Source organism: Stegostoma tigrinum, chromosome 1 (genome assembly GCF_030684315.1).
Source record: "Stegostoma tigrinum isolate sSteTig4 chromosome 1, sSteTig4.hap1, whole genome shotgun sequence".
Classification (NCBI taxonomy): domain Eukaryota; kingdom Metazoa; phylum Chordata; class Chondrichthyes; order Orectolobiformes; family Stegostomatidae; genus Stegostoma; species Stegostoma tigrinum.
Window position 1 is genome coordinate 100627240 of NC_081354.1, and position 24155 is coordinate 100651394.

A 24155-nucleotide genomic window follows, 5' to 3' on the forward strand; every position below is an offset into this window, starting at 1 on the left:
CTTACCATTGCAATAGTTCCACAGCAGATGCCATCTCCATGGCCCTACACTTATCTCTGGAACATCTGGACAATAAGGGCGCCTAAATCAGACTCCTATTTATTGACACTAGATCTAACTTCAATACCATAATTCCAGCCAATTCATTTCCAAACATTAAGACCTCGGACTGTGCTCACCACTCCTCCCCCACACTCCCACCCCAGGAACTGGATCCTTCACTTTCTGACTCAGGCTGTAAAAAGTAAGGAAAGGCGACAACATCTCCTTCAGGGTAATCCTCAACACTGGTGATCCTCAAGGCTGCATACTAGCCCCTTAGTATATTCCTTATACACTCACAACTGTGTGGTCAACTTCTACTCTAACTCCATTTACAGGTTTACTGATGACACCACTGTAATGGTTCAGATCTTAAACACTGATGAGACAGAATACAGGAAAGAGATAGAGATAGCGGCATGGTGTAAAGACAACAGTCTCTCCCTCAATATCAGCAAAATTAGGAAGTTGGTCATCAACTTCAAGAAGTGGATTGGTGGACATGCCCCTGTCTATATCAATGATGCTGAGGTGGAGATGATCAACAGCTTCAAGTTCCAAGGAATAAATGTCACCAACAATCTGTCTTGGACCATCTACATTGACATTATGGTCAAGAAAGCCCACTAATACCTCTGCTTCCTCAGAAGGCTAAGGAAATTTGGTATGTCCATAATGACTCTGACCAATTTTTAGACATGCATCACAGAAAACATCCATTATGGATGGATCACAGTGTGGTACAGCAACTGCTCTGCCCAAGACCTTAAGAAATTAAGAGAGCTGTGAACACAGCCCAGTCCATCATGCAAACCAGCCTTCCATCCATTGACTCCTCCTATAGGTAAGCAGTCAACAAAATCAAAGGCTCCTCCCATCCTGGTTATACTTTCTTCCACCCTCTTCATGAGGCAGAAGGTACAAGAGTTTGAAAACACGTACCAACAGATTCAAGAACAGCTTTGTCACTGCTGTTATCAGCTTTTGAATGAACCTCTCACATGTTAAATTTGATCTTTCTATGCACCTTCTCTGTAGCTGTAAGACTATATTCTCATCCTCTGACACTTCCGCCATCTACAATCCGACCCCACCACCCAAGACATTTTTCCATCCCCACCCCTGTCTGCTTTCTGGAGAGACCACTCTCTCCGTGACTCCCTTGTTCGCTCCACACTGCCCTCCAACCCCACCACACCCTGCACCTTCCCCTGCAACCACAGGAAATGCTACACTTGCCCCCACACCTCCTCCCTCACTCCTATCCCAGGCCCCAAGATGACTTTCCACATTAAGCTGAGGTTCACCTGCACATCTGCCAATGTGGTATACTGCATCCACTGTACCCGGTGTGGCTTCCTCTACATTAGGGAAACCAAGCGGAAGCTTGGGGACCGCTTTGCAGAACACCTCCGCTCGGTTCACAATAAATAACTGCACCTCCCAGTTGCAAACCATTTCCACTCTCCCTCCCATTCTTTAGATGACATGTCCATCATGGGCCTCCTGCAGTGCCACAATGATGCCACCCGAAGGTTGCAGGAACAGCAACTCATATTCCCCTTGGGAACCCTGCAGCCCAATGGTATCAATGTGGACTTCACCAGCTTCAAAATCTCCCCTTCCCCCACCGCATCCCAAAACCAGTCCAGTTCATCCCCTCCCCCCACTGCACCACACAACCAGCCCAGCTCTTCCCCTCCACCCACTGCATCCCAAAACCAGTCCAACCTGTCTCTGCCTCCCTAACCTGTTCTTCCTCTCACCCATCCCTTCCTCCCACCCCAAGCCGCACCTCCATCTCCTACCTACTAACCTCATCCCACCTCCTTGACCTGTCCGTCTTCCCTGGACTGACCTAACCCCTCCCTACTTCCCCACCTATACTCTCCTCTCCACCCATCTTCTTTTCTCTCCATATTCGGTCCGCCTCCCCCTCTCTCCCTATTTATCCCAGAACCCTCACACCATCCCCCTCTCTGATGAAGGGTCTAGGCCCGAAACGTCAGCTTTTGTGCTCCTGAGATGCTTCTGGGTTCATCCAGCCTCACATTTTATTATCTTGGATTCTCCAGCATCTGCAGTTCCCATTATCACAGACTATATTCTGCATTCTGTTATATTACCCTGACGTATTTATGTAAGGTATGATTTGCCTGTATAGCACACAAAATAATGCTTTCCACTGTATATCAGTACATGTGACAACAATAACAAAGCAGGTCAATTATATTCTGATCCTGGGTCAACAAATCTCATATAATTGTAACCGAGATAATATTTATAGAGTCATAATCATACAGGACAGAAACAGACCCTTTGAACCAACTCATCCGCAATGACCAGACTTGCCAATCTGATCTAGTCCCAATTGTCAGTTAAAAACCAAAAGAACTGTAGATGCTGTAAATCAGGAACAAATTCAGAAGTTGCTCGAATAGCTCAGCAGATCTGGCAGCATCTGTGACAAAAAAAGCAGAGTTAACATTTCGGGTCTGGTGACCCTTCCTCAGAACTATCCTGAGGTAGGGTCACCAGACCTGAAACATTAACTCTGATTTCTCTTTTCCAGCAACTTGTTTTTCTTCCTGATTTACTGTATCCACAGTTCTTTTGGTTTTTATTTAGTACTTAACTCACTGTTGCGTCTCCTCCAGGCATGCCCACCTTGAAGAGGTTCTGCTCCTCTCTCTAACAGGATTTCCGCTCCAATCTTTCTTCTTCTCCACCATCTTTAACTTAACTGTCAGTACTGATGTTTGACCAAGTATTTGCTAAAGCTCATTTCCACAGCCATATCACAATCCTCAGTGACTGTCTCTGGCTCAGGCTCACCCCACATGGATTCCAACTGAAGTTTCATCTCTCATGTGTTGAATCCTCCCAATATCATAGATATCTCCTTGATGCTCAATGTTCAACAGACAGATGCTCTTGCCACATCCTAAAGGTCTACACTCAGTGGCAAGCAGCATCACATGCACACCCTTGACTTTCTCTCCAACATGCTCCAACATTGCAACATGCTAGCTCAGGGTTACACCATTCCACAGTTCCACTTCATCCTCCAGCTCATTTGTCATGCTAACAGGAAACTTTGTCTTTTCCTTTCAGGCATCAAGGCCCACAAGATGCAACAACTCAGAGATACCCATGGCCCTCTTGAACCTTCCTCTCCCTCCCTTTCCTCTGACTCCGTCCCCTCTCCCAGCCCCACCTCCTGTCAGGTATTCACCATCCCTCCTAGCCTTCCATTCTCTAATGCTTTATTCCTCCGCATCCTCACCTGAACAAATGTTGGGCATGACATGACGTCGAATGCTTCTCCTGCTGTCTTTGCCTCCTGTTCCCATTTCTTTGGGCAAGAGTCCTCTCTCAGATTGGAGGAACAGTCATCAGACCCAAAACGTTAACTCTGATTTTCTCTTCACAGATGCTGCCAGATCTGCTGAGTTTTGTTCAGCAATTTCTGCTTTTGTTCCCATTTGCCAGAATTTGGCTCATATCATTCTAAACTCTACCTATTCATATACCCATCCATATGCCTTTTAAATGTTATCATTATACCCACCTTCATCACTTACTCTGGCAACACATCCCATACATGCACCACCCCCTGTGTGAAAGTTACCCTTCAGTTCCTGTTGAAATCTTTCCCCTATCACCTATGCCCTCTAGTTTTGGACTCCCCCACCCTAGGAAAAAGATCTTGGCTATTCATCCTATCCATGCCCCTCATGACTTTCTAAACCTCTATAAGGTAACCGGTGCTCTAGGGAAACAAAACCCAGCCTATTCAACTTCTATCTATAGCACAAACTTTCCAGCCCCAGCACCATCCTTGTAAATCTTTTGTGCACCCTTCCTACAGAAGGGCAACCAGAATTTTGAAATCACATGTTTGTACTGTGATTACAGAATTCTTTTTAGATGGCATTGATATACAGTTATGGTGGAGATTCCATTAGCCAGAAAAACATAAATAGAACTTGCTAATATTGAGGAAATATGCCATTGTGTTGGTTGAAAAATTAATTATGTCCTGTAAATGTTTGCTGTAAACGACGGAACAAGGTTCTTAGAAACTGGAATCTATCCAGGAGACTTAAAAAATACCGATACTATTATAGCCACAATCTACCAAAAGTTTTATCCCATAAATTTCTGAATAAAAGAATAAAACAAACATTGGGAACACCAATTACATGGTGAGATTATTTATTAAAGCTTTGTTGAAAGCTTGTAGTTTTTATGCTATTGACAGAGTAGGAGGAAGAGCAAACCAACAGAAGGTGCCCAAATTAAAGGCCAAGGGAGTGTTAATCATACGAGCAGACAGTAAAACAGGTGTTAACAGTAGGTGTTAATAGCAGAAAATATGCAAGCTCTATCAAGAGTAGACCATGGAATCAAGAAAGGCAGACGGAGGGTTGATGGTGGCAGGCTTTTGCTGAGGAAACTGACTCTGATCACTTTTTGGGCTCCCTACTTAGCAAGGTCACATGTGCCATTGGCAAAATCTCTTGTGGCTTGGAAAATGTTATTAGGCTTCATTGGATTCCTGCTGCACCAGATGAGTTGATGTTGAACCTTCTAGTCATAGAGCTATACAGCACAGAAACAGACCCTTCGGTCCAAATCACCCTCGCCAACCAGATATCCTAAATTAATGTAGTCCCATTTACCAGCATTTGGCCTACATCCTTCTAAACTCTTCCTATTCATATGCCCATCCAAATGCCTTTTAAATGCTATAAATGTGCCCACCTCTACCACTTCTCTGGCAGTCTGTTCCATACAAACACCACCCTCTGTGTGGAAGTCTTTCCCCTCTCACCTTAAACCTATGCCCTCTAGTTAGCTTTAGCATAAGCGCTTGAAGATGGGGAGGTTCCAATCGTTGACATGTACCTTTCCAAATGTTCATATATGTGTCCCTCCAAAGATCCCTCCACAGATATGGAAAATATTCAACTCATTGGCCAAAAACTTTCAGTACTGGTATCAAGTAAAACTGTAGTAGTTGGGAGATGTGGTCAGGACCATGTAGACGTCCTGGCACTCACACATGCCTTGAAATTACATGGGAACTTTAAACTTCTGATGGACTAATTCCACTTGTGATCCTCTGCAATGTCTCTGAGCCTGAGTTCAGTGCCTGACATTTGGGCCAGATCTGTAGGGCTTAACTGGAAACTTACCTGGCAAATGTTGCATTGGTTAAGACCTGGTGTATCTCAGTGATTTGGCAGGGCAACTCAACTTGGAATCACGACAGACCCCCTCCAATCACCATTCCCTACCCAACCTGATTCTCTTTCTAATCTGACCCAATTCAATATTGTCCCATCATATTCCCCTAATCTGTCCACCCCTTAGATGTAACACTACTCTATGTTGCACCAGCTCCTTCCCAACCCAGCCCAACTGCTCACTCACACACTCTGTCCCAATTGATCCATTCACTCACACACCTCCTCATCCATTCACTATCTGACTCAGAGACTTGAGACTTTTAAAAACTGACCAAAATACAGCATAATGTAATAAAGAGAGAGTGCACCCTCTCTCGAATGTCTTCTCCTGTACTTGTCAGTGTTCCATGAAGTTAGATCCACTCACCTACCACTGCTGTAACAAAAATCAAAGTCCTGGTCGAAAGATTTCAAAAGTTAGAGCACAGGATTATTCACAGCTATAGGCAATGTATTCAGCACTGGCATTGACCACAAGATCTGGACCATTGTTGCCAGCAAATATATGTAACTCATTAATCTGTGGTTGATTTATGCATTGCTTTTTAAGAAAACATTCGTCAGTCAGTCAACCTTATTTGGAATCTATTAGTGCTTAATAACATAAAGTCAGGTTATGTTATACCAGATCCAGATAGTTCAATTAATCTTTTGGATAAAAATATCATCACACTATTGTGATACAAAATTTATTTCACAGCATATTAATAACGATCAGAATCACTGTTCCCTTCTTCAAGATGAACTTGATATAGTAAAATGATTCATAGAACATTGACAACATTGCGCTTGAGTAACATTTATTTCTATTCAATTGTGAGAAAATAAGGAACACAATCAAAACTGCACTGCTTTGTACAGGTGTAGGTGCCAAATTTTCATGTTATCCCAAGTTGTGACTGGAACCAAGGCAATTTTATGAAGGTACACATTAGGAGGCTGGAAGAACGCAGGTTCAGCAGCATCTGGAAGAAAGGAGACTCAATGTTTCAGATATTACCCTTCATGAATGTTACTTTGTCCCTGTTCTGGAGATCTTAAAATTAGGTTCAGTTTGAAGGTTGACAAAAAGGAACAAAAATTAACCTCTCTTGGGTAATGAGGCGGGGCAAGTGATTGAAGTGATAATAGGGGAACGCTTTGGGTCTAGTGATCATAATTCTATTTGTTTTGAGAAAGTTATGGAAAAAGAGAAGCCTTCCATAAAAATGAAAGCTTTTAATTGGAGTAAGGTAAATTCCAATGGTATGAAACAAGAACTTTCAAAAGTCGATTGGAGTAGACTGTTCGCTGAGACACATGGTAATTGGGAGGCTGTCAAAAGTGTGATAACGAGAGTTCAGAGTCATTAAGTTCCTATTCGAGTGAAAGGTAAGGACAGTAGGGTTAGGGAACAATGGATTAAAAAATATTTGAGGTTCATAAAAATGAATGATATATGAGATCTCGACAATTAGGTTCAAATGACTCTCTTGCACAGCATAACACAATAGGGGCATTCTTAAGAGGGAGATCTGGAAAGCACGGAGAAGATGTAAGACAGACTTGGCGAATAAGGTTCGGGATAATCCAAAGAGATTCTACATTAAAGCAGCAAGACAGCAATTAGAGAGACAGTATGATCCCCATAAAGAGCAAAGAGGTCATCTTTGTGTTGAATCTCAGGAGATGGGAGAGATACTAAATGAATATTTTGCATTAGTTTTTACTGTGGAGAAAGAAATGGAGGTGGGAAAACTTAGGAAAATTAACATTGGTGTTTTGAAAACAGTTCACTTTACAGAAGAGGAAGTGCTGGAGGTCTTACAAAATATAAAGTTGTATAAATCTCCAGGATCTGATCCAGTACATCCTAGGATGTTGTGGGAAGTTAGGAAGGAAATTGTGGAGCCCCTTGCAGAAATATTTGTGTTGTCTATGAGTACCGGTGTGGTGCCAGATGACTGGAGAATGGCTAATGTTTTGCCTTTGTTTAAGAAGGGATGTAAGAAGATGCCTGGGAGCTATAGACCACTGTGTCTGACTTTGGTGGTGGATAAGCTGTAGGTGGTGATTCCTAAAGATAGGATTTATAGGCATTTGGAGAGGCGAGGAATGATCAAGAATAGTCAGCATTGTTTTCTGCAAGGAAAATTGTGTTTTACAAACTTGATTAAGTTTTTTGAGAAAGTAACCAAGAAGATTGATGTAGGCCAAATGGTAGGCAGTATTTTACTTGGATTTTAGTAAAGTGTTTGACAAGGTTCCACATAGGAGACTGATTATTAAAGTTAGATCACATAGGATTCAGGGTGAGCTTGCCAATTGGATACGAAGGAGACAGACAGCAGTGGTGGATGGTTGCTTTTCGGTCTGGAAGCCTATTACCATCTGTGTTCTACAGGTATTGGTGCTCAGAACACTTTTGTTTGCCATTTACGTAAATGATTTAGATAAGAATGCAGAAGACACAGTTAGTACATTTGCAGATGACATCAAAATTGGCAGCATGGTGGACAGTAAAGAAGGTTATCTAGGATTACAAAGAGACCTTGATCAATTGGGTCAAAGTGTTGAGGAGTGGAAGATGGAGTTTAATTTAGATAAATGTAAGCTATTGCATTTTGGTAAAACAAACAAAGGTGGGACTTGTATAATTAAAAGTAGGGCATTGGATAGTGCTGTAGAACAGTGAGACCTAGGGGTTTGGGTACATAATTTTCTTTGAGAAGGTGACCAAACAGGTAGATGAGAGTAAACCAGTTGATGTGGTGTATACGGATTTCAGCAAGGCGTTCGATAAGGTTTCCCACAATAGGCTATTTTACAAAATGCGGAGGAATGGAATTGTGGGAGATAAAGCAGTTTGGATCGGAAATTGGCTTGCTGAAAGAAGGCAGAGGGTGGTTGATGGTAGTTGATGGGAAATGTTCATCCTGGAGACCAGTTACTAGTGGTGTACCACAAGGGTCGGTGTTGGGTCCACTGCTGTTTGTCATTTTTATAAATGACCTGGATGAGGGCATAGAAGGATGGGTTAGTAAATTTGCAGATGACACTCGGGTCGGTGGAGTTGTAGATAGTGACGAAGGATGCTGTAGGTTGCAGGGAGACATAGATAAGCTGCGGAGCTGGGCTGAGAGGTGGCAAATGGAGTTTAATGCAGACAAGTGTCAGGTGATGCACTTTGGTAGGAGTAACCGGAAGGCAAAGTACAGGGCTAATGGTAAGATTCTTAGCAGTGTAGATGAGCAGAGAGATCTTGGTGTCCATGTACACAGATCCTTGAAAGTTGCCACCCAGGTTGACAGGGCTGTTAAGAAGGCATACAGTGTTGTAGCTTTTATTAATAGAGGGATCGAGTTCCAGAACAAAGAGGTTATGGTGAAGCTGTACAAAACTCTGGTGTGGCCGCACTTGGAGTATTGTGTACAGTTATGGTCACCGCATTATAAGAAGGATGTGGAATCTTTGGAAAGGGTGCAGAGGAGATTTACTTGGAAGTTGCCTGGTATGGAAGGAAGGTCTTACAAGGAAAGGCTGAGGGACTTGAGGCTGTTTTCATGAGAGAGAAGAGGTTGAGAGGTGACTTAATTGAAACATATAAAATAATCAGAGGGTTAGATAGGGTGGATAGGGAGAGCCTTTTTCCTAGGATGGTGACGGTGAGCACAAGGGGGCATAGCTTTAAATTGAGGGGTGAAAGATATAGGACAGATGTCAGAGTTAGTTTCTTTACTCAGAGAGTAGTAAGGGAATGGGACGCTTTGCCTGCAACGGTAGTAGATTCGCCAACTTTAGGTACATTTAAGTCATCATTGGATAAGCATATGAACGTACATGGAATAGTGTAGGTTAGATGGGCTTGAGATCGGTATGACAGGTCGGCACAACATCGAGGGCCGAAGGGCCTGTACTGTGCCGTAATGTTCTATATTCTATAATTCTTTGAAGTTTGCATTACATGTAAATAGAGTGGTTAAGAAGGCATTTAGCATGCTTGCCTTTATTCCACAGACCTTTCAGTATAGGAGTTGGGACATCTTGTTGAGCTTGTACAGGGCATTTTTGAGTTCTGGTCACCCTGTTGTAGGAAGGAAATTATTAATTTGGAAAGTGTTCAGAAAAGATTTACTAGGATGTTGCTAGGATGGAAGATTTGTATTATAAGGAGAGGCTGGATAGGCTTGGACGTTTTTCACTGGAGCATAGGAGGTTGAGAGATAACCTTATAGAGGTTTATAAAATCATGAAGGGTAAATTTGTTTATACATTGAGTTGTTTTAAAGCATTTGATTTTATTCAACAGAAATAATTCCAGAAGCGTTTTTAAATTGCTCAGCACACCAATAACTTCACTGCTCCCCTGCTGAATGTACATATTTGATAAAATGGGAGGGGCAGTATTACTTAGGTATGAATGTTAATTTCTTGCCCTTTAGATCAGTACGCTTTCTTAATTTCACGTGTTTAGTTATGGCATCCACAGTGATCTGTACCTTGCTATGAAAGATTTGTTATCTATACAAAGAAAAGAGTTTTCCTGCAAGCTTAATGTTTGAGTCATATAGTCATACAGCATAGAAACATACCCTTCAGTCCAACTTGTCCATGCTGACCAAGTTTCCCAAACTAAACTACTCCGATGTACCTGCGTTTGGTCATATCCCTCTAAACCTTTCCTATTCATGTTGCTGTCCAAATGTCTTCTAAATGTTGTGACAGCAACTACATCGCCAACTTCCTCTGGCAGTTTATTCTAAATACAAACCACCCTCTGTGTGAAAATGTTGCCCCTCAGGTCCCTTTCAAATATTTCTCCTTTCACCTTAAAAATATATGGTCTAGCTTTGAACTCCCCAACCCTAGGGAATAGACCTTTGCTATTCACCTGAATTTTTGTTATGAGACTGTTCTTTCTTCCATTGGGACCAAATGCAATAGTTTAGGAGGGCTTGTTTTATGGCTTTTGAATTATTCAATCTTCATACAGCATCTTTGAATTGTAATCACACAATTATTACAATATAGATGGAGGCAATTCAGCCTATGCTTTTGCATCTGCTCTCTGAGCAAGACATCTGAGTGACAATTTCCTGCCTTTTCTCCATAATCTTGAATGTTGTTTTGATTTAATAATCATTCAATGCCCTCTTGAACATCTCAATTCAACCTGCTTCCACCATACATATGGGCAGTGCATTCCATAACCTAACTACCCATTGAGTGAAAAGGGTTCTTTCTCACCTCATTTTCATTCTCTTGCAAAATACCTCAGAGCTTGACCTTTTGGCTTTTGATCCTTTCCTAAGCAGGAACAGTGCCTTCCTATCTAATCTGTCTAAATCCCTCAGGAGTTTAAAAACTTTTATCAAAATTTCCCCAGCCCTCTCCTCTCCAAAGAAAACAGCCCCAACTTCTCCACTCTTTCCTCATGGCTGAAATGTCTCATTACTGAAATCATTCTTGTAAATCTCTTCTACACTCTCCAATGCATTTACAACCTTTCTATGGTGTAGTGTTCAGCACTATACAGAATATTCTAGATGAGGTCCAACAGTATCTAAGTCCAGCATAACCTCCATACTCTTGCAAACTATGACACTGTTAATGAAGCCTAGAATATTGTATTCTTTATTAATGGCTCTCCCTGCCTACCCTGCTACCTTTAATGACTTATGTGCATATATACCGTGATCTGTCTGCTCTTGCACATCCTTTATTTTCTACCACCTCTCCCTGCTACTTATATTCAATTGTATCACCTCCCACTTCTCCACATTGAACTTCATTCGCCACCTACTCACCTACTTCAACAACTTGTTAATGCTCTTTTGAAATTCTACTCTCTCCTCCACACAGCGCTGACAATGCTGTAAACTTTAAAATGATCCCTTCTAGATCATTTATATAGACCTGAAAAGTCAATGATCCCAATAATGACCTCTGAGGAGCTTCACTAAAAGCAATCTTACATCCAAAAAACTACCACTTGATCTCTGAAGGGTCTAGGCCAAAATGTCAGCTTTTGTGCTCCTAAGATGCTGCTTGGCCTACTGTGTTCATGCAGCTTCACACTTCGTTAACTTGATCATTGTGCTCAGATTCCTATCCCTCAGCCAATTTTGTATCAACATTACTACTGTCTCTTGAATTCCATGACCTATGTGTTCCCTCACAAGTCAATTGTGTGGCACCGTATCAAATGCCTGTGGAAGTCTATGGATCATCAGCCTTACTCTTACCATTCCTACCTGTATATTTCCAAAAAGCTCAAGCAAGTTAGAGATGATTTTCCCTTAACAAATCCTTGCTGATTCTTCCAAATCAATCCACATTTTTCCACATGACTATTAATTCTATACTGAACAACTGTTTCTAGAAGTTTCCCCACCATTGAAGTTAAACAGACCGGTCTGTCTTTACAAATTGTTTTGGAATAGGTGCAATGTTTGCACATTTCCAGTCCTGTATTACAACCCCTGAATCCAGGGAAGACTGAAAGATTGTTGCCAATGCCTTGCAATTTCCATTCTCACTTCCTTCAATATCCTTAGATTCATCTCATTTGGTCCTGGTGCCTTCTCCACTTTAAGTACTGACAGCTTATCCAATGCCCCCTCCTTATCAATTTCAAGTATTATAGTGACAGATGGCCTCGGCAACATCTGCCTAGGTAAGGACTAATGTAAAGTTTTCATTTAACATGTCAGCCATGCCTCTTGCTGATATGTTTAAATCCTTTTTTTGCTCCCTCATGAGCCCAACTTCTCCTTTTACCACTGTGTTACTACTGATGTGTTTGTATAAGAGTTTGGGATTTCCTTTCACATAAGGTGCCAGCCTTTTTGCATAATCTATTTTGTCTTTGCTTTATCACCTTCTTTTTAAATCCTCTGTATTCAGCTTGGTTCTCAGTTATATTTTCTAGTGATATCTGTTATAAGCACACATTTTTCCTTAGTTTCTATTTCCTTTGCCATCCTGGATAGGAAATGATAAGTCAAACAGATAGTATTGCAGTACAGTCAGGAGTATTTATAATGAAAACTAAGAAAATACAGCAAAACTAAACATGAGCTGCATGTCTGTCTTCAAAGAGAAAAAATATTTGAAATCTGAGGAAGAATGGGTATCTAGGGACTAGTGTAAATCAGGAATGACACTATATTAAAAATAGTTAAATTGAAAGGTTGTAGTTGTTTAAATGTCATGGAACTGATATTCTACATCCCCGAGTGTTGAGAGAGGTGACTGCAGGGTCAATAGAAATGACAATCAGTAGTCATCTGTCAAAATTCTATAGACTTTGGAATTGCTTTGGAAGATTGGAAGGTGAAAATGTACTCCAACTATTTAAGAAAATTTGGAAAGAGAAAATAGGGAACTGACAATAATTGTCAGAAAACACAAGAATCCTTAACATAGGATATGCAGGACACTAGCAAATAATGGTAGGATTGGCAAAGTCAACATAGATTTATAGGATGGAAGACATGTTAAACAAATCTCTTAGAGTTTTTTGAGGATATAACTCACATTGGCAAGGACGAATCACTTAGTGTGGTATATTTAGATGTTGAGAAAGCTTTCAATAAAGTCCAACACACAAGTTGGTAACAACCTTAAGAGTATATGGAATTAGAGTGAAGATACTGGCATTGTTTGAGAACTGTTTAATGGACAAAATGGAAGGCATCATCAACAGAGCTATCAAGCAACACCTGCTCAGCAACAACCTGCTCAGTGATGCCCAATTTGGGCTCCGCCAGGGCCACTCAGCTCCTAATTTCATTATAGCCTTGGTTCAAGCATGGACAAAAGAGTCAATTCCAGAGGTGAGGTGAGATGAGAATGACAGCCCTTGACATCAAGGCTGCATTTGACCAAGGGTGGCATCAAGGATCCCTAGCAAAACTGGTGTCATTGGGTATCAGTGACAAGCTGTCTGGTGGTTAGAGTCATACCTGACACCTAGGAAAATAGTCATGGTTGTCGATGGTCAATCATCTCAGCTCCAGGACACCTTGCAGGGTAGTGTCTTTGACTTCAGCTGCTTCATCAATGACCTTCCCTCCATCATAAGGTCATAAGTGGGGATGTTCACCGATGATTGCACAATGTTCAGTACAATTCGTGATTCTTCAGTTGCTGAAGCATTCCATGTTCAAATGCAACAAGTTCTGGACAATATCCAGGCTTCAGCTGACAAGTGGCAAGTGACATTCGTGCCATACAAATGCCAGACTATGACCACAACCAATAAGAGATAATCTAACTACCATCTCTTGACGTTCAATTGTATTATCATTAATGAAACTCCACTATCACCATACTTGGGGGTTATCATTGACCAAACCTCAACTGTATTCACCACTGAAACTCAGTGGCTACAAGAGCAGGTCAAAAGCTAGGAATATTGTGAGAAGTAACTCACCTCCTGACTCCTCAGAGCTTGTCCAGCAACTACAGGGCACAAGACAGGAATGTGATCAAATATTCCCCACTTGCCTGGATGACTGCAGCCTTAACAACACTCAAGAAGCTTGACATCATCCAGGACAAAGTAGCCTGCTTGATTGGCATCACATCAACAAGAATCCACTCCCTCCGCCACCAATGCTCAATAGCAGCAGTGTGTACTATCTACAAGATGCACTGCAGAAATTCATCAAAGATCCTCAGATAGCACCTTCCAAACCCATGACAACTTCCATCCAGAAGGACAACAGCAGCAGATATATTGGAACACCACCACCTTCAAGTTTGCCTCCAAGCCACTCACCATCCTGACTTGGAAATATATCACTGTTCCTTCACTGTTGCTGTGTCAATATCCTGGAAATCCCTCCCTAATGGCATTGTGGGTCAACCTACAGCTGGTAGACTGTAACAGTTCAAGAAGGCAACTCACTACCACCTCCTCAAGGGCAAGTAGGGATGGGCAAGAAACGCTTTTCTGATGAAGGATCTAGGCCCAAAACATCAGCTTTTGTGCTCCTAAGATGCTGCTTGGCTTGCTGTGTTCATCCAGCTCCACACTTTGTTACCTTGGATTCTCCAGCATCTGCAGTTCCCATTATCTCTCTCTCAGGACAGAACTTGTACATTAATGGTAAGGTCCTGGAGAGTGCTGTTGAACAAGGAGACTTCAGAGTGCTGGTTCATAGTTCCTTGAAATTGGAGTCCCAGGTTGACAGGATAGTGAAGGTGGGTTTTTGATAATGCTTGCCTTTATTAATCAGGGCATTGAATATGAGTTGGGAGCTCGTGTTACAGCTGTTAACAACATTGCTTAGGTCACTTTTGGAATACTGCACACAATTCTGGTGTCTCTGCTATAAGAGGAATATTGTGAAGCTTGAAAGGGCTTAGAAAAGATTTACAAGGATGTCACCAGGGTTGGAGAGTTTGAGCTATAGGGAGGGACTGAATCGGCTGGGGCTATTTTCGCTGGAGTGTCACTGGTTGAGGGGTGACCTTATAAAGGTTTATAAATTCACGAACAGGCACAGAGAAGCTGAATAGCCAAGGTCTTTTCCCCAGGATGGGCAAGTCCAAACTAGAGGGCATAAGTTGAGAGAGAAAATATTTCAACAGGAACTGAAGGGTAATTTTTTCCATGCAGAAGATGGTGCATGTCTGGAATGAGCTGCCAGAGGAAGCGATGGTGGCTGGTATAATTACAACATTTAAAAGGCTTCTGGATGGGTATATGAATAGGAAGGATTTAGGTAGATGTGAATCAAATGCTGGCAAGTCGCAATAGATTAATTTGGGACATCTAGTTGGGTTGGACTAGTTGGACTGGAGGGTCTGTTGCCATGCTGTACATTTCTATGAAGTTCTTTCTATAGCCATGGGTTTCCCCATGACAGTTCGTGCTCGCCAAAATTGGGGTGAGTCCCTACTGCTGACTACCATCTGGGGTCCCCATACAACACAGAAACAGACTCTCCAACCCAACTCCTCCATGCTGACCAGGTATCCTAAACTAAACTAGTCCTATTTGCCCGCATATGGCTCATATACCCCTAAATGTTTCCTATCCATGTATCTATCCAAATATCTTTTAATTTTTGTAACTACTTGTCTTTATCACTTCCCCTGGCAGCTCATTCTACATAGGCATCACCATCTGAGTGAACAAGTTGCCCATTAGGTGCCTTTTAAATCGTTCTCCTCTCATCTTAAACTTCTAGTTTTGGACTTCCCTACCCTGGGTATTCACATTATCATAGAATTCCTACTGTGTAGAAACGGGCCATTCTAACCGCTGCATCCAGACTGACAGTCCAAAGAGCATCCCCTTCCACCCTTTCTCTATAACCCTGCATTCCCCATGGCTAACTCAGAAAATCTATACATCCCTGGTCACTATGGGCAATTTAGCATGGCCAATCCATCTAGCCTACCCATCTTTGGACTGTGGGAGAAAACTTGTGCACCCAGAGAAAAGCTACACAGACAGGAGAATGTGAGAGCTCCACACGGTCGCAGAAGGTGGAATTCAACCCAGGTTTCAGGTGCTGTGAGGCAGCAGTACTTTCCACTCAGCCCCCGTGCCACTCTATCTACATCCCCTCATGATGATAAACCTCTTTAAGGTCACCCTCAGCCTCTTACACTCTAGGGAAGTCAGTCCCAGCATTTCTTCACAGAACATGGAATAAATCATTAAACACAGCCTGAAATAATTTGGCACATTAGCCAACAGTATCTGTGTATGATTCACTTTCTTTTGGACACAATTTACTGTCAACTCTCAACTTACTACCAACCATCCCCATGCCGACCCTTTCTCTATCTCCGAGCTCCCTCTCCACCTTCTTGGTCACTCCTTCCCACAAACACCCATCATCAGCTCAGCTAGCTGCTATCAGTTCTGAAGGAGGACTAGGACTCCAACCGTTAATTGTTCCTCTCTTCACAGACACAAAAACAGAAGTTACTGGAAGAGCTCAGCAGGTCTGGCAGCAGCGGTTAAGAAAAATAAAAATCTGAGTTAACGTTTCGGGTCCGGTGACCCTTCCTCAGAAACGTTAGCTCTGATTTTTTTTTCTTCACAGATGCTGTCAAACCTGCTGAATTTCTTCAACAATATGTCTTCCAGTGTCACTCTAACGCTCATTACTTGGTCATAACATAACTCGTCTTTTTTCCTTTACGAGACAACTACCACATTCTTTTCCACGACAATTTCAACGTTGTACTTCCACAAAGCTCCACGCAATTTTGCTGTTTTAAAAACTTGCCACCCTGTGCGCAGGCACTCAGCGCTGGAGAAGCACACTACAGCAAGACCAAATACTCTCTCTTTGAAGAGGGAGCAGAGATTGTCGCTGCGGCTGCGCCCAAGCCCACTCCGGGAGCGCCTGCGCGGGATTTGGGAGGCTCGCAGGACTTGGACCGTATCCGCTTGTAGACTGGAAGTACTGAGCGGTGCCGGTTTGCGGCGGTGAGAGCTGAAGTGTCTGTGTGACGGTGGCCGGATTTTCTCCATCCTACTGGTGGCGGTCCCTTGGTCCTCACTCGTCAGACACTCGCCGTCTGCGTCCCGGTCACTTACAGGTGGGAGCGGCAGCGGGCGTGTTGCTGGGGCTAACTCCGCGTCACTGTATGGAACATTCTAGAGCCCCGGCGGCGGAGTGGAGGCGGGCATAGGCCCGTCTTTGTTCCCACCCCCAGGGAGTGGCAGCGAAGGGGAGGGCCGAGATCCCCCAGGAGATGGTGGCGAAGGGGAGGGCCGAGATCTCCCAGGGGATGGCGGAGTGGGGAGGGCCGTGATCCCCCAGGGGGGTGCGGAGGGCGGACTGGATGGCTGTCTGCTGTCTGTCACCTCAAGATGGATTGGGCTGTCTACCCTGGGGAAGATGAGAGGAGTTGGGAATGTAGGTTTTTTCCAGACTCATGGACAGAGTAAGTAGAGAAAGTTCCCCCTTTGTACCATGGCTGATAATCGGCTCAAGTGATTGCAGAAGAATTTGAAACGTTACGAGGTATAAAAGTTAATGATGTAACAGGCGGTCCGGATGTGGAATCTATTGGCTGGTAGAGACACATATGCATTGGGCATTCAAAAAGGAATTGGATAAACACTTGGAAACAGGGGAGAAAAAAGTCGCCAGGGCTAAGAGGGTAATGACAGAAGGCTGGGGGATAGCTGAGCTGCTTTTGCACCAGCAGTGCAGCCCTGATGGCAGAACACCTATGCTCGGTTCGCACTATACAACTGCACCGTGAACTATTTCAACAACTCCTCCCATTCCTCAGACGACATGTCTAACCTGGGCCTCCTGCAGTGCCACAACTATGCTACCTGAAGATTGCAGGAACAGCAATTCACATTCTGCTTGGAAACCCTGCAGCCCAATGATATTAATGTGGACTTCACAAGCTTCAAAATCTCTCCTCCCCCTACCGCATCCCAGAATCAGCCCAGCTCATCCCTGCCTCCCTAACGTGTCCTTCCTCCCACCTGGAGCCCATCTCCTACCTACTAACCTCATCCCACCCCCTTGACCTGTCCGTCCTCCCTGGACTGACCTATCTTCTCTCTACCTCACCACCTACACTCACCTTTACTGGCTTCATCCCTGCCTCTTTGACCTGTCTCCTCCTCTCCACCTATCTTCTCTATCTATTTTCTTTCTGCCTTCCCCCCCCCCCACCCTATTTATTTCAGAATCCTCTTCCCCATTTCCGAAGAAGGGTTTAGGCCCAAAACATCAGCCTTCCTGCTCCTGTGATGCTGCCTGGCCTGTTGTATTCATCCAGCTTTACACTTTGTTATCTCAGATTCTCCAGCAACTGCAGTTCCGACTATCTCGGACACAATAGCTTTTTTTTGTTGTAATCATAGTGTGATGGATGAAGAGTCAGCTTCTTAAGTGGCTGTCAGTTTTGTGTTGTGTGTGCATATAAAAATGCCTTAGTTCTATGCCTTAGATGGCATTAATATAATTGGTTGTGAAATTTTAAATTTTCCAGAACATGTCCTGTTGTACATCTCAAATGAGCTAAAGTAGTTGGATAAAATTACACAGCTGATTGCCATCTTGGAGTTAGATCATTTTGCAGTGCCAGAAAAGCTGCTTGATTTGACTTATTATTTCTGAAATAATAAATTACACCTTTCATTTAACTTCATTTCTCAAGTGAAATTTGTGCATCTGATTTTTTTTTCAAATTTCACTGAGAAGGAAAATTATTTGAGCAGAATGGTAAAAATAAAATGTTTAATAATATTGTAATGTTTTGTTTTTGTTTATGGCAAGTAGGAGTCAGTATTTATTGCCACTCCCTCAAGAAGGTGGTGGCAAGTTGCTGTTTTTCAATATTGCAGTTCAATCCGGGGAGGTACACCAGTAATGCTTTAGAAGGGAATGTCAAAATTTTGACTCTAACTGTGAAGAATAGTGGTATAGTTCCAAGTTCAGGACTGGGCATGGACTGGACCTCAACACAACAGTAATCAATACCACTCAATGTAAACTAACTGTTCTGTAGTTCAGTGAGATAGCAACAACTGCAGATGCTGGAATCAGCAATAACAAAGTATGAAGCTAGAGGAACACAGCAGGCCAGGCAGTATCAGAGGAACAGGAAAGCTAACATTTTGGGTTGAGACCCTTCGACACGAAACATCAGCTTTCCTGTTTCTCTGCTGCCTGGCCTGCTGAGTTCCTCCAGCTCCACACTTTATTATCTCTTGTTCTATAGTTCAGTTGTGTGATACTTAGTTTATGCTGAGTAATATGAGGCAATAAGAAGAGATACTGAAAGAAGCAAGGAAAAATGCTAATTTGGGACTATATGCTGATTTGAACTGTGCCCTGCTGAGTTCTATATCTGACTTGGAACAAAAGATCTAGGAGCAGGATTAGGCAATTCTGCCCCTTGAACTCTCTCTGCTATTTGATACAATCATGGCTGATTGACCTTGGCCTCAATTCCACATTCCTGCCTTCTCTCCATAACAATTCAACTCATTAATAATTAAAAATCTATTGGTTTCCTTTTTAAATTTATTCAGTGTCCTGGCATCCAATGCACTCGGTAATGAATGCCACAGATTCAGGACCTTTAGAGAGAAGCATTTTCTCCTCATTACAGTTTTAAATCTGGAACCCTTTAACCTAAAACATGTTCTCCCCGTGTCTGCGTGGGTTTTCTCCGGGTGCTTCAGTTTCCTCCCACAGTCCAAAGATGCGCAGGCTGGGTGGATTCGCAACACTAGACTGCCCATAGTGTTCAGGGATGTTTAGATTAGTGGGATGGGTCTGGGTGGGATGCTGTGGGATCACTGTGGACTTGTTGGGCCGAAGTGTCTGCAGGTAAACAAGTATAATGCAGTCGCCACAATACCAAATCAAATAATTTTAATTTTATATTGAAGTTTCTGGAGAATTTTTTAATATGAACTAAGTTGTGTTTACAAAGTTTCCAGTGCATCGTGTGTAAAGAGACTTGGCAGGAGCAGGTGACGTGGATTTTATGAAGCATGATTCACTATATTTTGCACCTCTTTTAACATATAGTTAAACATCTTTGGCCAAAACTATATTAAAAGCCATTATCCTGATGCTGTGCCATAAGTTTCTCCCTCGGTGGTTAAACTGTGCAATCTGTTTTGTTCCATTAAACTGTATGCTATGGATTAGTACATGACCAGAGGAATTCCTTCAGGAATATTCAGTTGGCACATTGTAATTTGCTTGTCAACCACTAAGGAATAAAACAAAAAGCAGCTTTCATTTTGAATTGTAAACACAGTAGTTTCAATACCCTGGGAAATGAATAATTTTGTATTTCAAACAAAGTTGTGAAAATGTGAGTACTCCTTCAACTCATCCCCTAAAATCAGTTAACAGAAAGATCTACTTATACTATTGAGCCACATTAATTTTGCAACAGGAATGTAATGTATCATGCCTAACTTTAGTTACTTGTTTCACATTTTAAATGCCAAATTAACATTTTACTTTGATCGTTACATTGATTCAGTAATTTGAATTAAATATTCTTACTTAAAAAACAATGCTTAACTATCAGAGTAAACAGTCCATGTCTCAAGATCAGATAATCACGTACAGCTTTTTCTTGAAAAAAAGAGTGCTTTAGCAGTTGTCTAGGAAAATAGTATAATCGTTTTGCACTGCTGTCTTCCTACAGATGGCAGTGGGACGATTGGTCTCCCAAGTATATTTTTTCCTAGTTTATGATGCGTCTAATGAAAATTTTATTTTTCTTCCAGCACTATTCAAATATGGCTGATGCAACGCGAAATGGCCCTCAGGGTGGTATCTTGGTGAGTGCAGCAGAATACTCTCCTAGTTGGTGACTGATTATTGTTTCAGCCATAAATTGGTCAATTGTTTGATCTTTCATAAATCTCCTGTAGTTATCTTTGAGCAAACTAACTGTTTTCCATCTGCTAAGTTTTATCTTCTCACTTTCCCTTCATTAGAGAATCTAAGCTATATCCATTTGTAGTTTACTGTTTTATTTTGTATTAATGGAGACCATTTGATTTTTAGCCTGCATTGCATCTAGAATATTTTTTAAAAAGTTATGTTCCTGGTGTTGTGGGTAAATCACCACAAGTTACCTTTAATTTGGCTACTTTCCAAGAAATCTCATAGACAATTAAGTACTAAAGCAATAATTCAACCTTTGTTACATGTAGAAACTAAATGAAAGATCCCTCAAGTAAGCAAGTATAAGCCTACGACCCAACTTAGCTATTGCTCAATAAATGGTGAAATCTGGCCAGGTCTTCTGCTAACAATGATCTGTCTCTGGAAGTTTCCAGGCTTAGGCCCTTTTGTATGTTGTTCTTTGAAGTTCTGTTGTTGAATCATTCTGGTGATGGATTCTTATACAGATTTTTCACCTTCTGTCTCTGAGGTGATTTACTGGTGAATTCTTTTGGTGTTCTTCATCTGAGTAACTGCAAGACTGCAGCTGTCTTCCTTCTCAAAAATAATTTCATTTGAAGTCACAGATTTCCTCTAGTAACTCCTTAAATTCTTCTGCAGAGCAATTAGTTGTCCTTGTGGCAATAAAGCACCCAGTTTATCAAGCAGGTGTCAAAGCAGTTTTGTTTATGTAATTTGCGAAGACATGGCTGATTGCTTGAGTTTCTGTGTAGCAGCTTGTCATTGTTCCTTAACAGATTATTGTACACTCTGTGTGTAATAGTTTATCTTTTGTTGATTCATTCAGTCCATGAACAATAATGAAAGTTCTGGAGTGTGTAATATCATAGTCCCTCTTCCTTGTTCGTTATTTTTAATTTGAACAAACACTGCTAATTGGCCACTTCCCACCATGTTGGTTTAAAACCAAGTTGATTTGCTCCAATTTAACCATGCCCAATTTAAAATCTACCATTTCGTTATGTGGTACAGATATGTGAACTAATAACCAATAAATGAAGTACAGAGTAATGATCAATAAATAAACCAGAAGAGTATTAAACATGCACAAAAAGAAATGGAGTAATAAGCATGCATTATGCTTCACTCATTGCAACTTTAAGATGATCATGTTTTAACAGGACAACAAGATGTGAAACAATATGCACCTATGCACCCACACAGGTTCCAATTCCAGATGTCATCGACCAAGAATGTTCCTTTATTTTTTAATATTTGCCTTGATTCTCTGGTTATTCTGCTGAACTTTAAAATGTAACTTGTGTGCCCATCTCAAAATTCCATTTGTTTCTTCTAGGCATTCCCGTTTTAGGGAAAAATGGACTTCATAGTTTTGCAGCTAAGACATAATCGTTTCTGTAGCTGAATCAGTCAAGTCAAAAATCATAGATTTTCTCCTTCTATTTGTTAACCAATTCCATTGTTCCTATTCGTATAGACATTTAAGGGTGAATGCAAAATGTTGGCTCAGTTATGAGACAAGTTATGATAGTATTCTTCAAAGGTGTTATGATACAGTTTTCTCCTACTTGAAATTTTAAGAGTAAACTGTTTCATTACCTCTGGACTCAGCTATATGTGGCTTGTCCAGTTGTGTAAATTGGATAGGAATAAACAATAGTTTTATCAGCCTGGGATTCCTTAAGTGTTATCCCTATAAGAGCACCTGTTCCTGATGATACTGTCACATCGACAGCATTGGCAGCACTGAATGAATAGAATAGGAATTTACTGTCATGTGTACTTTCCCAAGAAAAATGCCGTCAAAAGTTTATAAGCTGCCTCACCATAGTGTCTATATTATTGATGGAAGTCATGCATAATAATAAGCATAAATAAACTTGAGACAAAGTTCATCACAGCTTCAGTTAATGGCTCCTGGGCTTGGGGAAAGCTGATTACAGAACAATGGAATACCCTAGACGCACCCAGGATAAGACTGCTATTCCAGGGCAAGAGCACCATGCCAGGTTGGAAACATCTGCCAAAGAAGATTGCTAAGCTGAGAGAAGCCATGTGTTCCCCATCTGATGCTCCTGTAGAAGCTGCTACTAATGCACTGTTCGTCCCTCTCGTCCATGTTTCTGATCCTTCACATGCCTGGGCCTAGCTGAGGGAGACCGCTGGGCTTCAGAAGAGCCATGTTCAACTTGCCATGGCATTGCTGCCACTGCTGACAGAGGCCTCCTACTTCACCTATCACTCTCCAATCTTTAAAGAAAACAAAGAGGAGAAATATTGAAAAAAAGTAAAAAGAAAGAAGATGGAGAGACCCAGCGGGAGCACTTGATGACAATATAAGTCGTCAAGATCTTAAGATTGGAAGTTTAACAATAAATTGTAAATTTGGACAAGTGGTTGCGAATATGAGCAAGAGTTTTATCTACATGTGGGGGATCAGGGGAGAGTTGGAGGGCAACAAAATTGCGAGAGAGCAAAGTGAGTTGAGGCTGTGGTTTGACATTGCTGAATACAGAGATTGAATGAGAAAGCATTAACTCTGAGCTTGGGGTAGGGAAAGTATGAGGATTACCGTGGAACAAAATAAAGAGATGTGAGAAGGTGAGGGGGTTAGATCAGATGAATTTTGGCGATGAGGGAAATATTGCTGTGACATTGGTTCAGGTGTTACAAGTGGTTCAGAAAAAGTGGAGAGGCCTCATTAAGATGTTGCCACCACAATTTCATCAGAGCCAGTTTATCGTTGTGGTTGTCCACAAGAAAGTTGTGGGTAGCAAAGTGTCTCTAGCCCTCATTCCTCCTCTAACTCAGTTCAGTATTCTTCTCTGCCCTTTCTGTTTTTTTTTAAATTCTGAATTCATTCCCAAGTTTCTGCTCTCCTACAAGACGTTTTTTTATTTTAAGCCTGTTTCATTACTCCGGTTTATTTGATTTACTTCAATTCATGAACCAGAATATATTTATTGTCAAAATTCACTTAAGGCAAGGCAGCAAATGTCATTTCATTTAATAAATGCTTTATTTCATTTAAATTTTCACTCCAGCTAAAATGTTAATTCGTAGGAGTTCAGTGAATTCCTCTCCCCTTCTGAAAGCAGTAATTTTAGTTAATTGATTTCATTCAGTTCCTCATTTGATTTCCTTCTTTTCTAATTCCCATTATGTTAAACCCATATTTAAATTTATTGATAGAAAAACTTTGGCGATTCGTTCCTTTGGGAGATTTGATTTCTGATCTCTTTTAGTTTATTACTTTCCCAAAGTCAACATTTATTTAACTAATTCATTTATTCAAGCACTTCATTTGATCAATTCATTACTAATTACATCTAATTCCTCACCCAAAAGACTAATGAGTGAGTAATCTCATAATATTTCTAACCCTTGTGCGGATTAATCAATTTAAACCAATGCAGGTCTGAACTACCTGTATACAATGCTGCAGGCATCATTTTGCATATTGCATAAAATCTCTCTA

The 24155-nt window shown here is 41.6% G+C and overlaps 1 protein-coding gene across 1 annotated transcript in view; it reads left to right on the forward strand.

Annotated features, from left to right (window-relative positions):
• Positions 1–16668: 16668 nt before the first annotated feature.
• tmem33 (transmembrane protein 33) overlaps positions 16669–24155 on the forward strand; it is a 37419-nt gene continuing 29932 nt past the window's right edge. The window contains exons 1-2 of the mRNA XM_048546313.2: positions 16669–16847; positions 20533–20586. Of these exons, the coding sequence (XP_048402270.1) occupies positions 20545–20586 (42 nt within the window). The 5' untranslated portion in view covers positions 16669–16847; positions 20533–20544. The remainder of the gene's footprint in view (positions 16848–20532; positions 20587–24155) is intronic.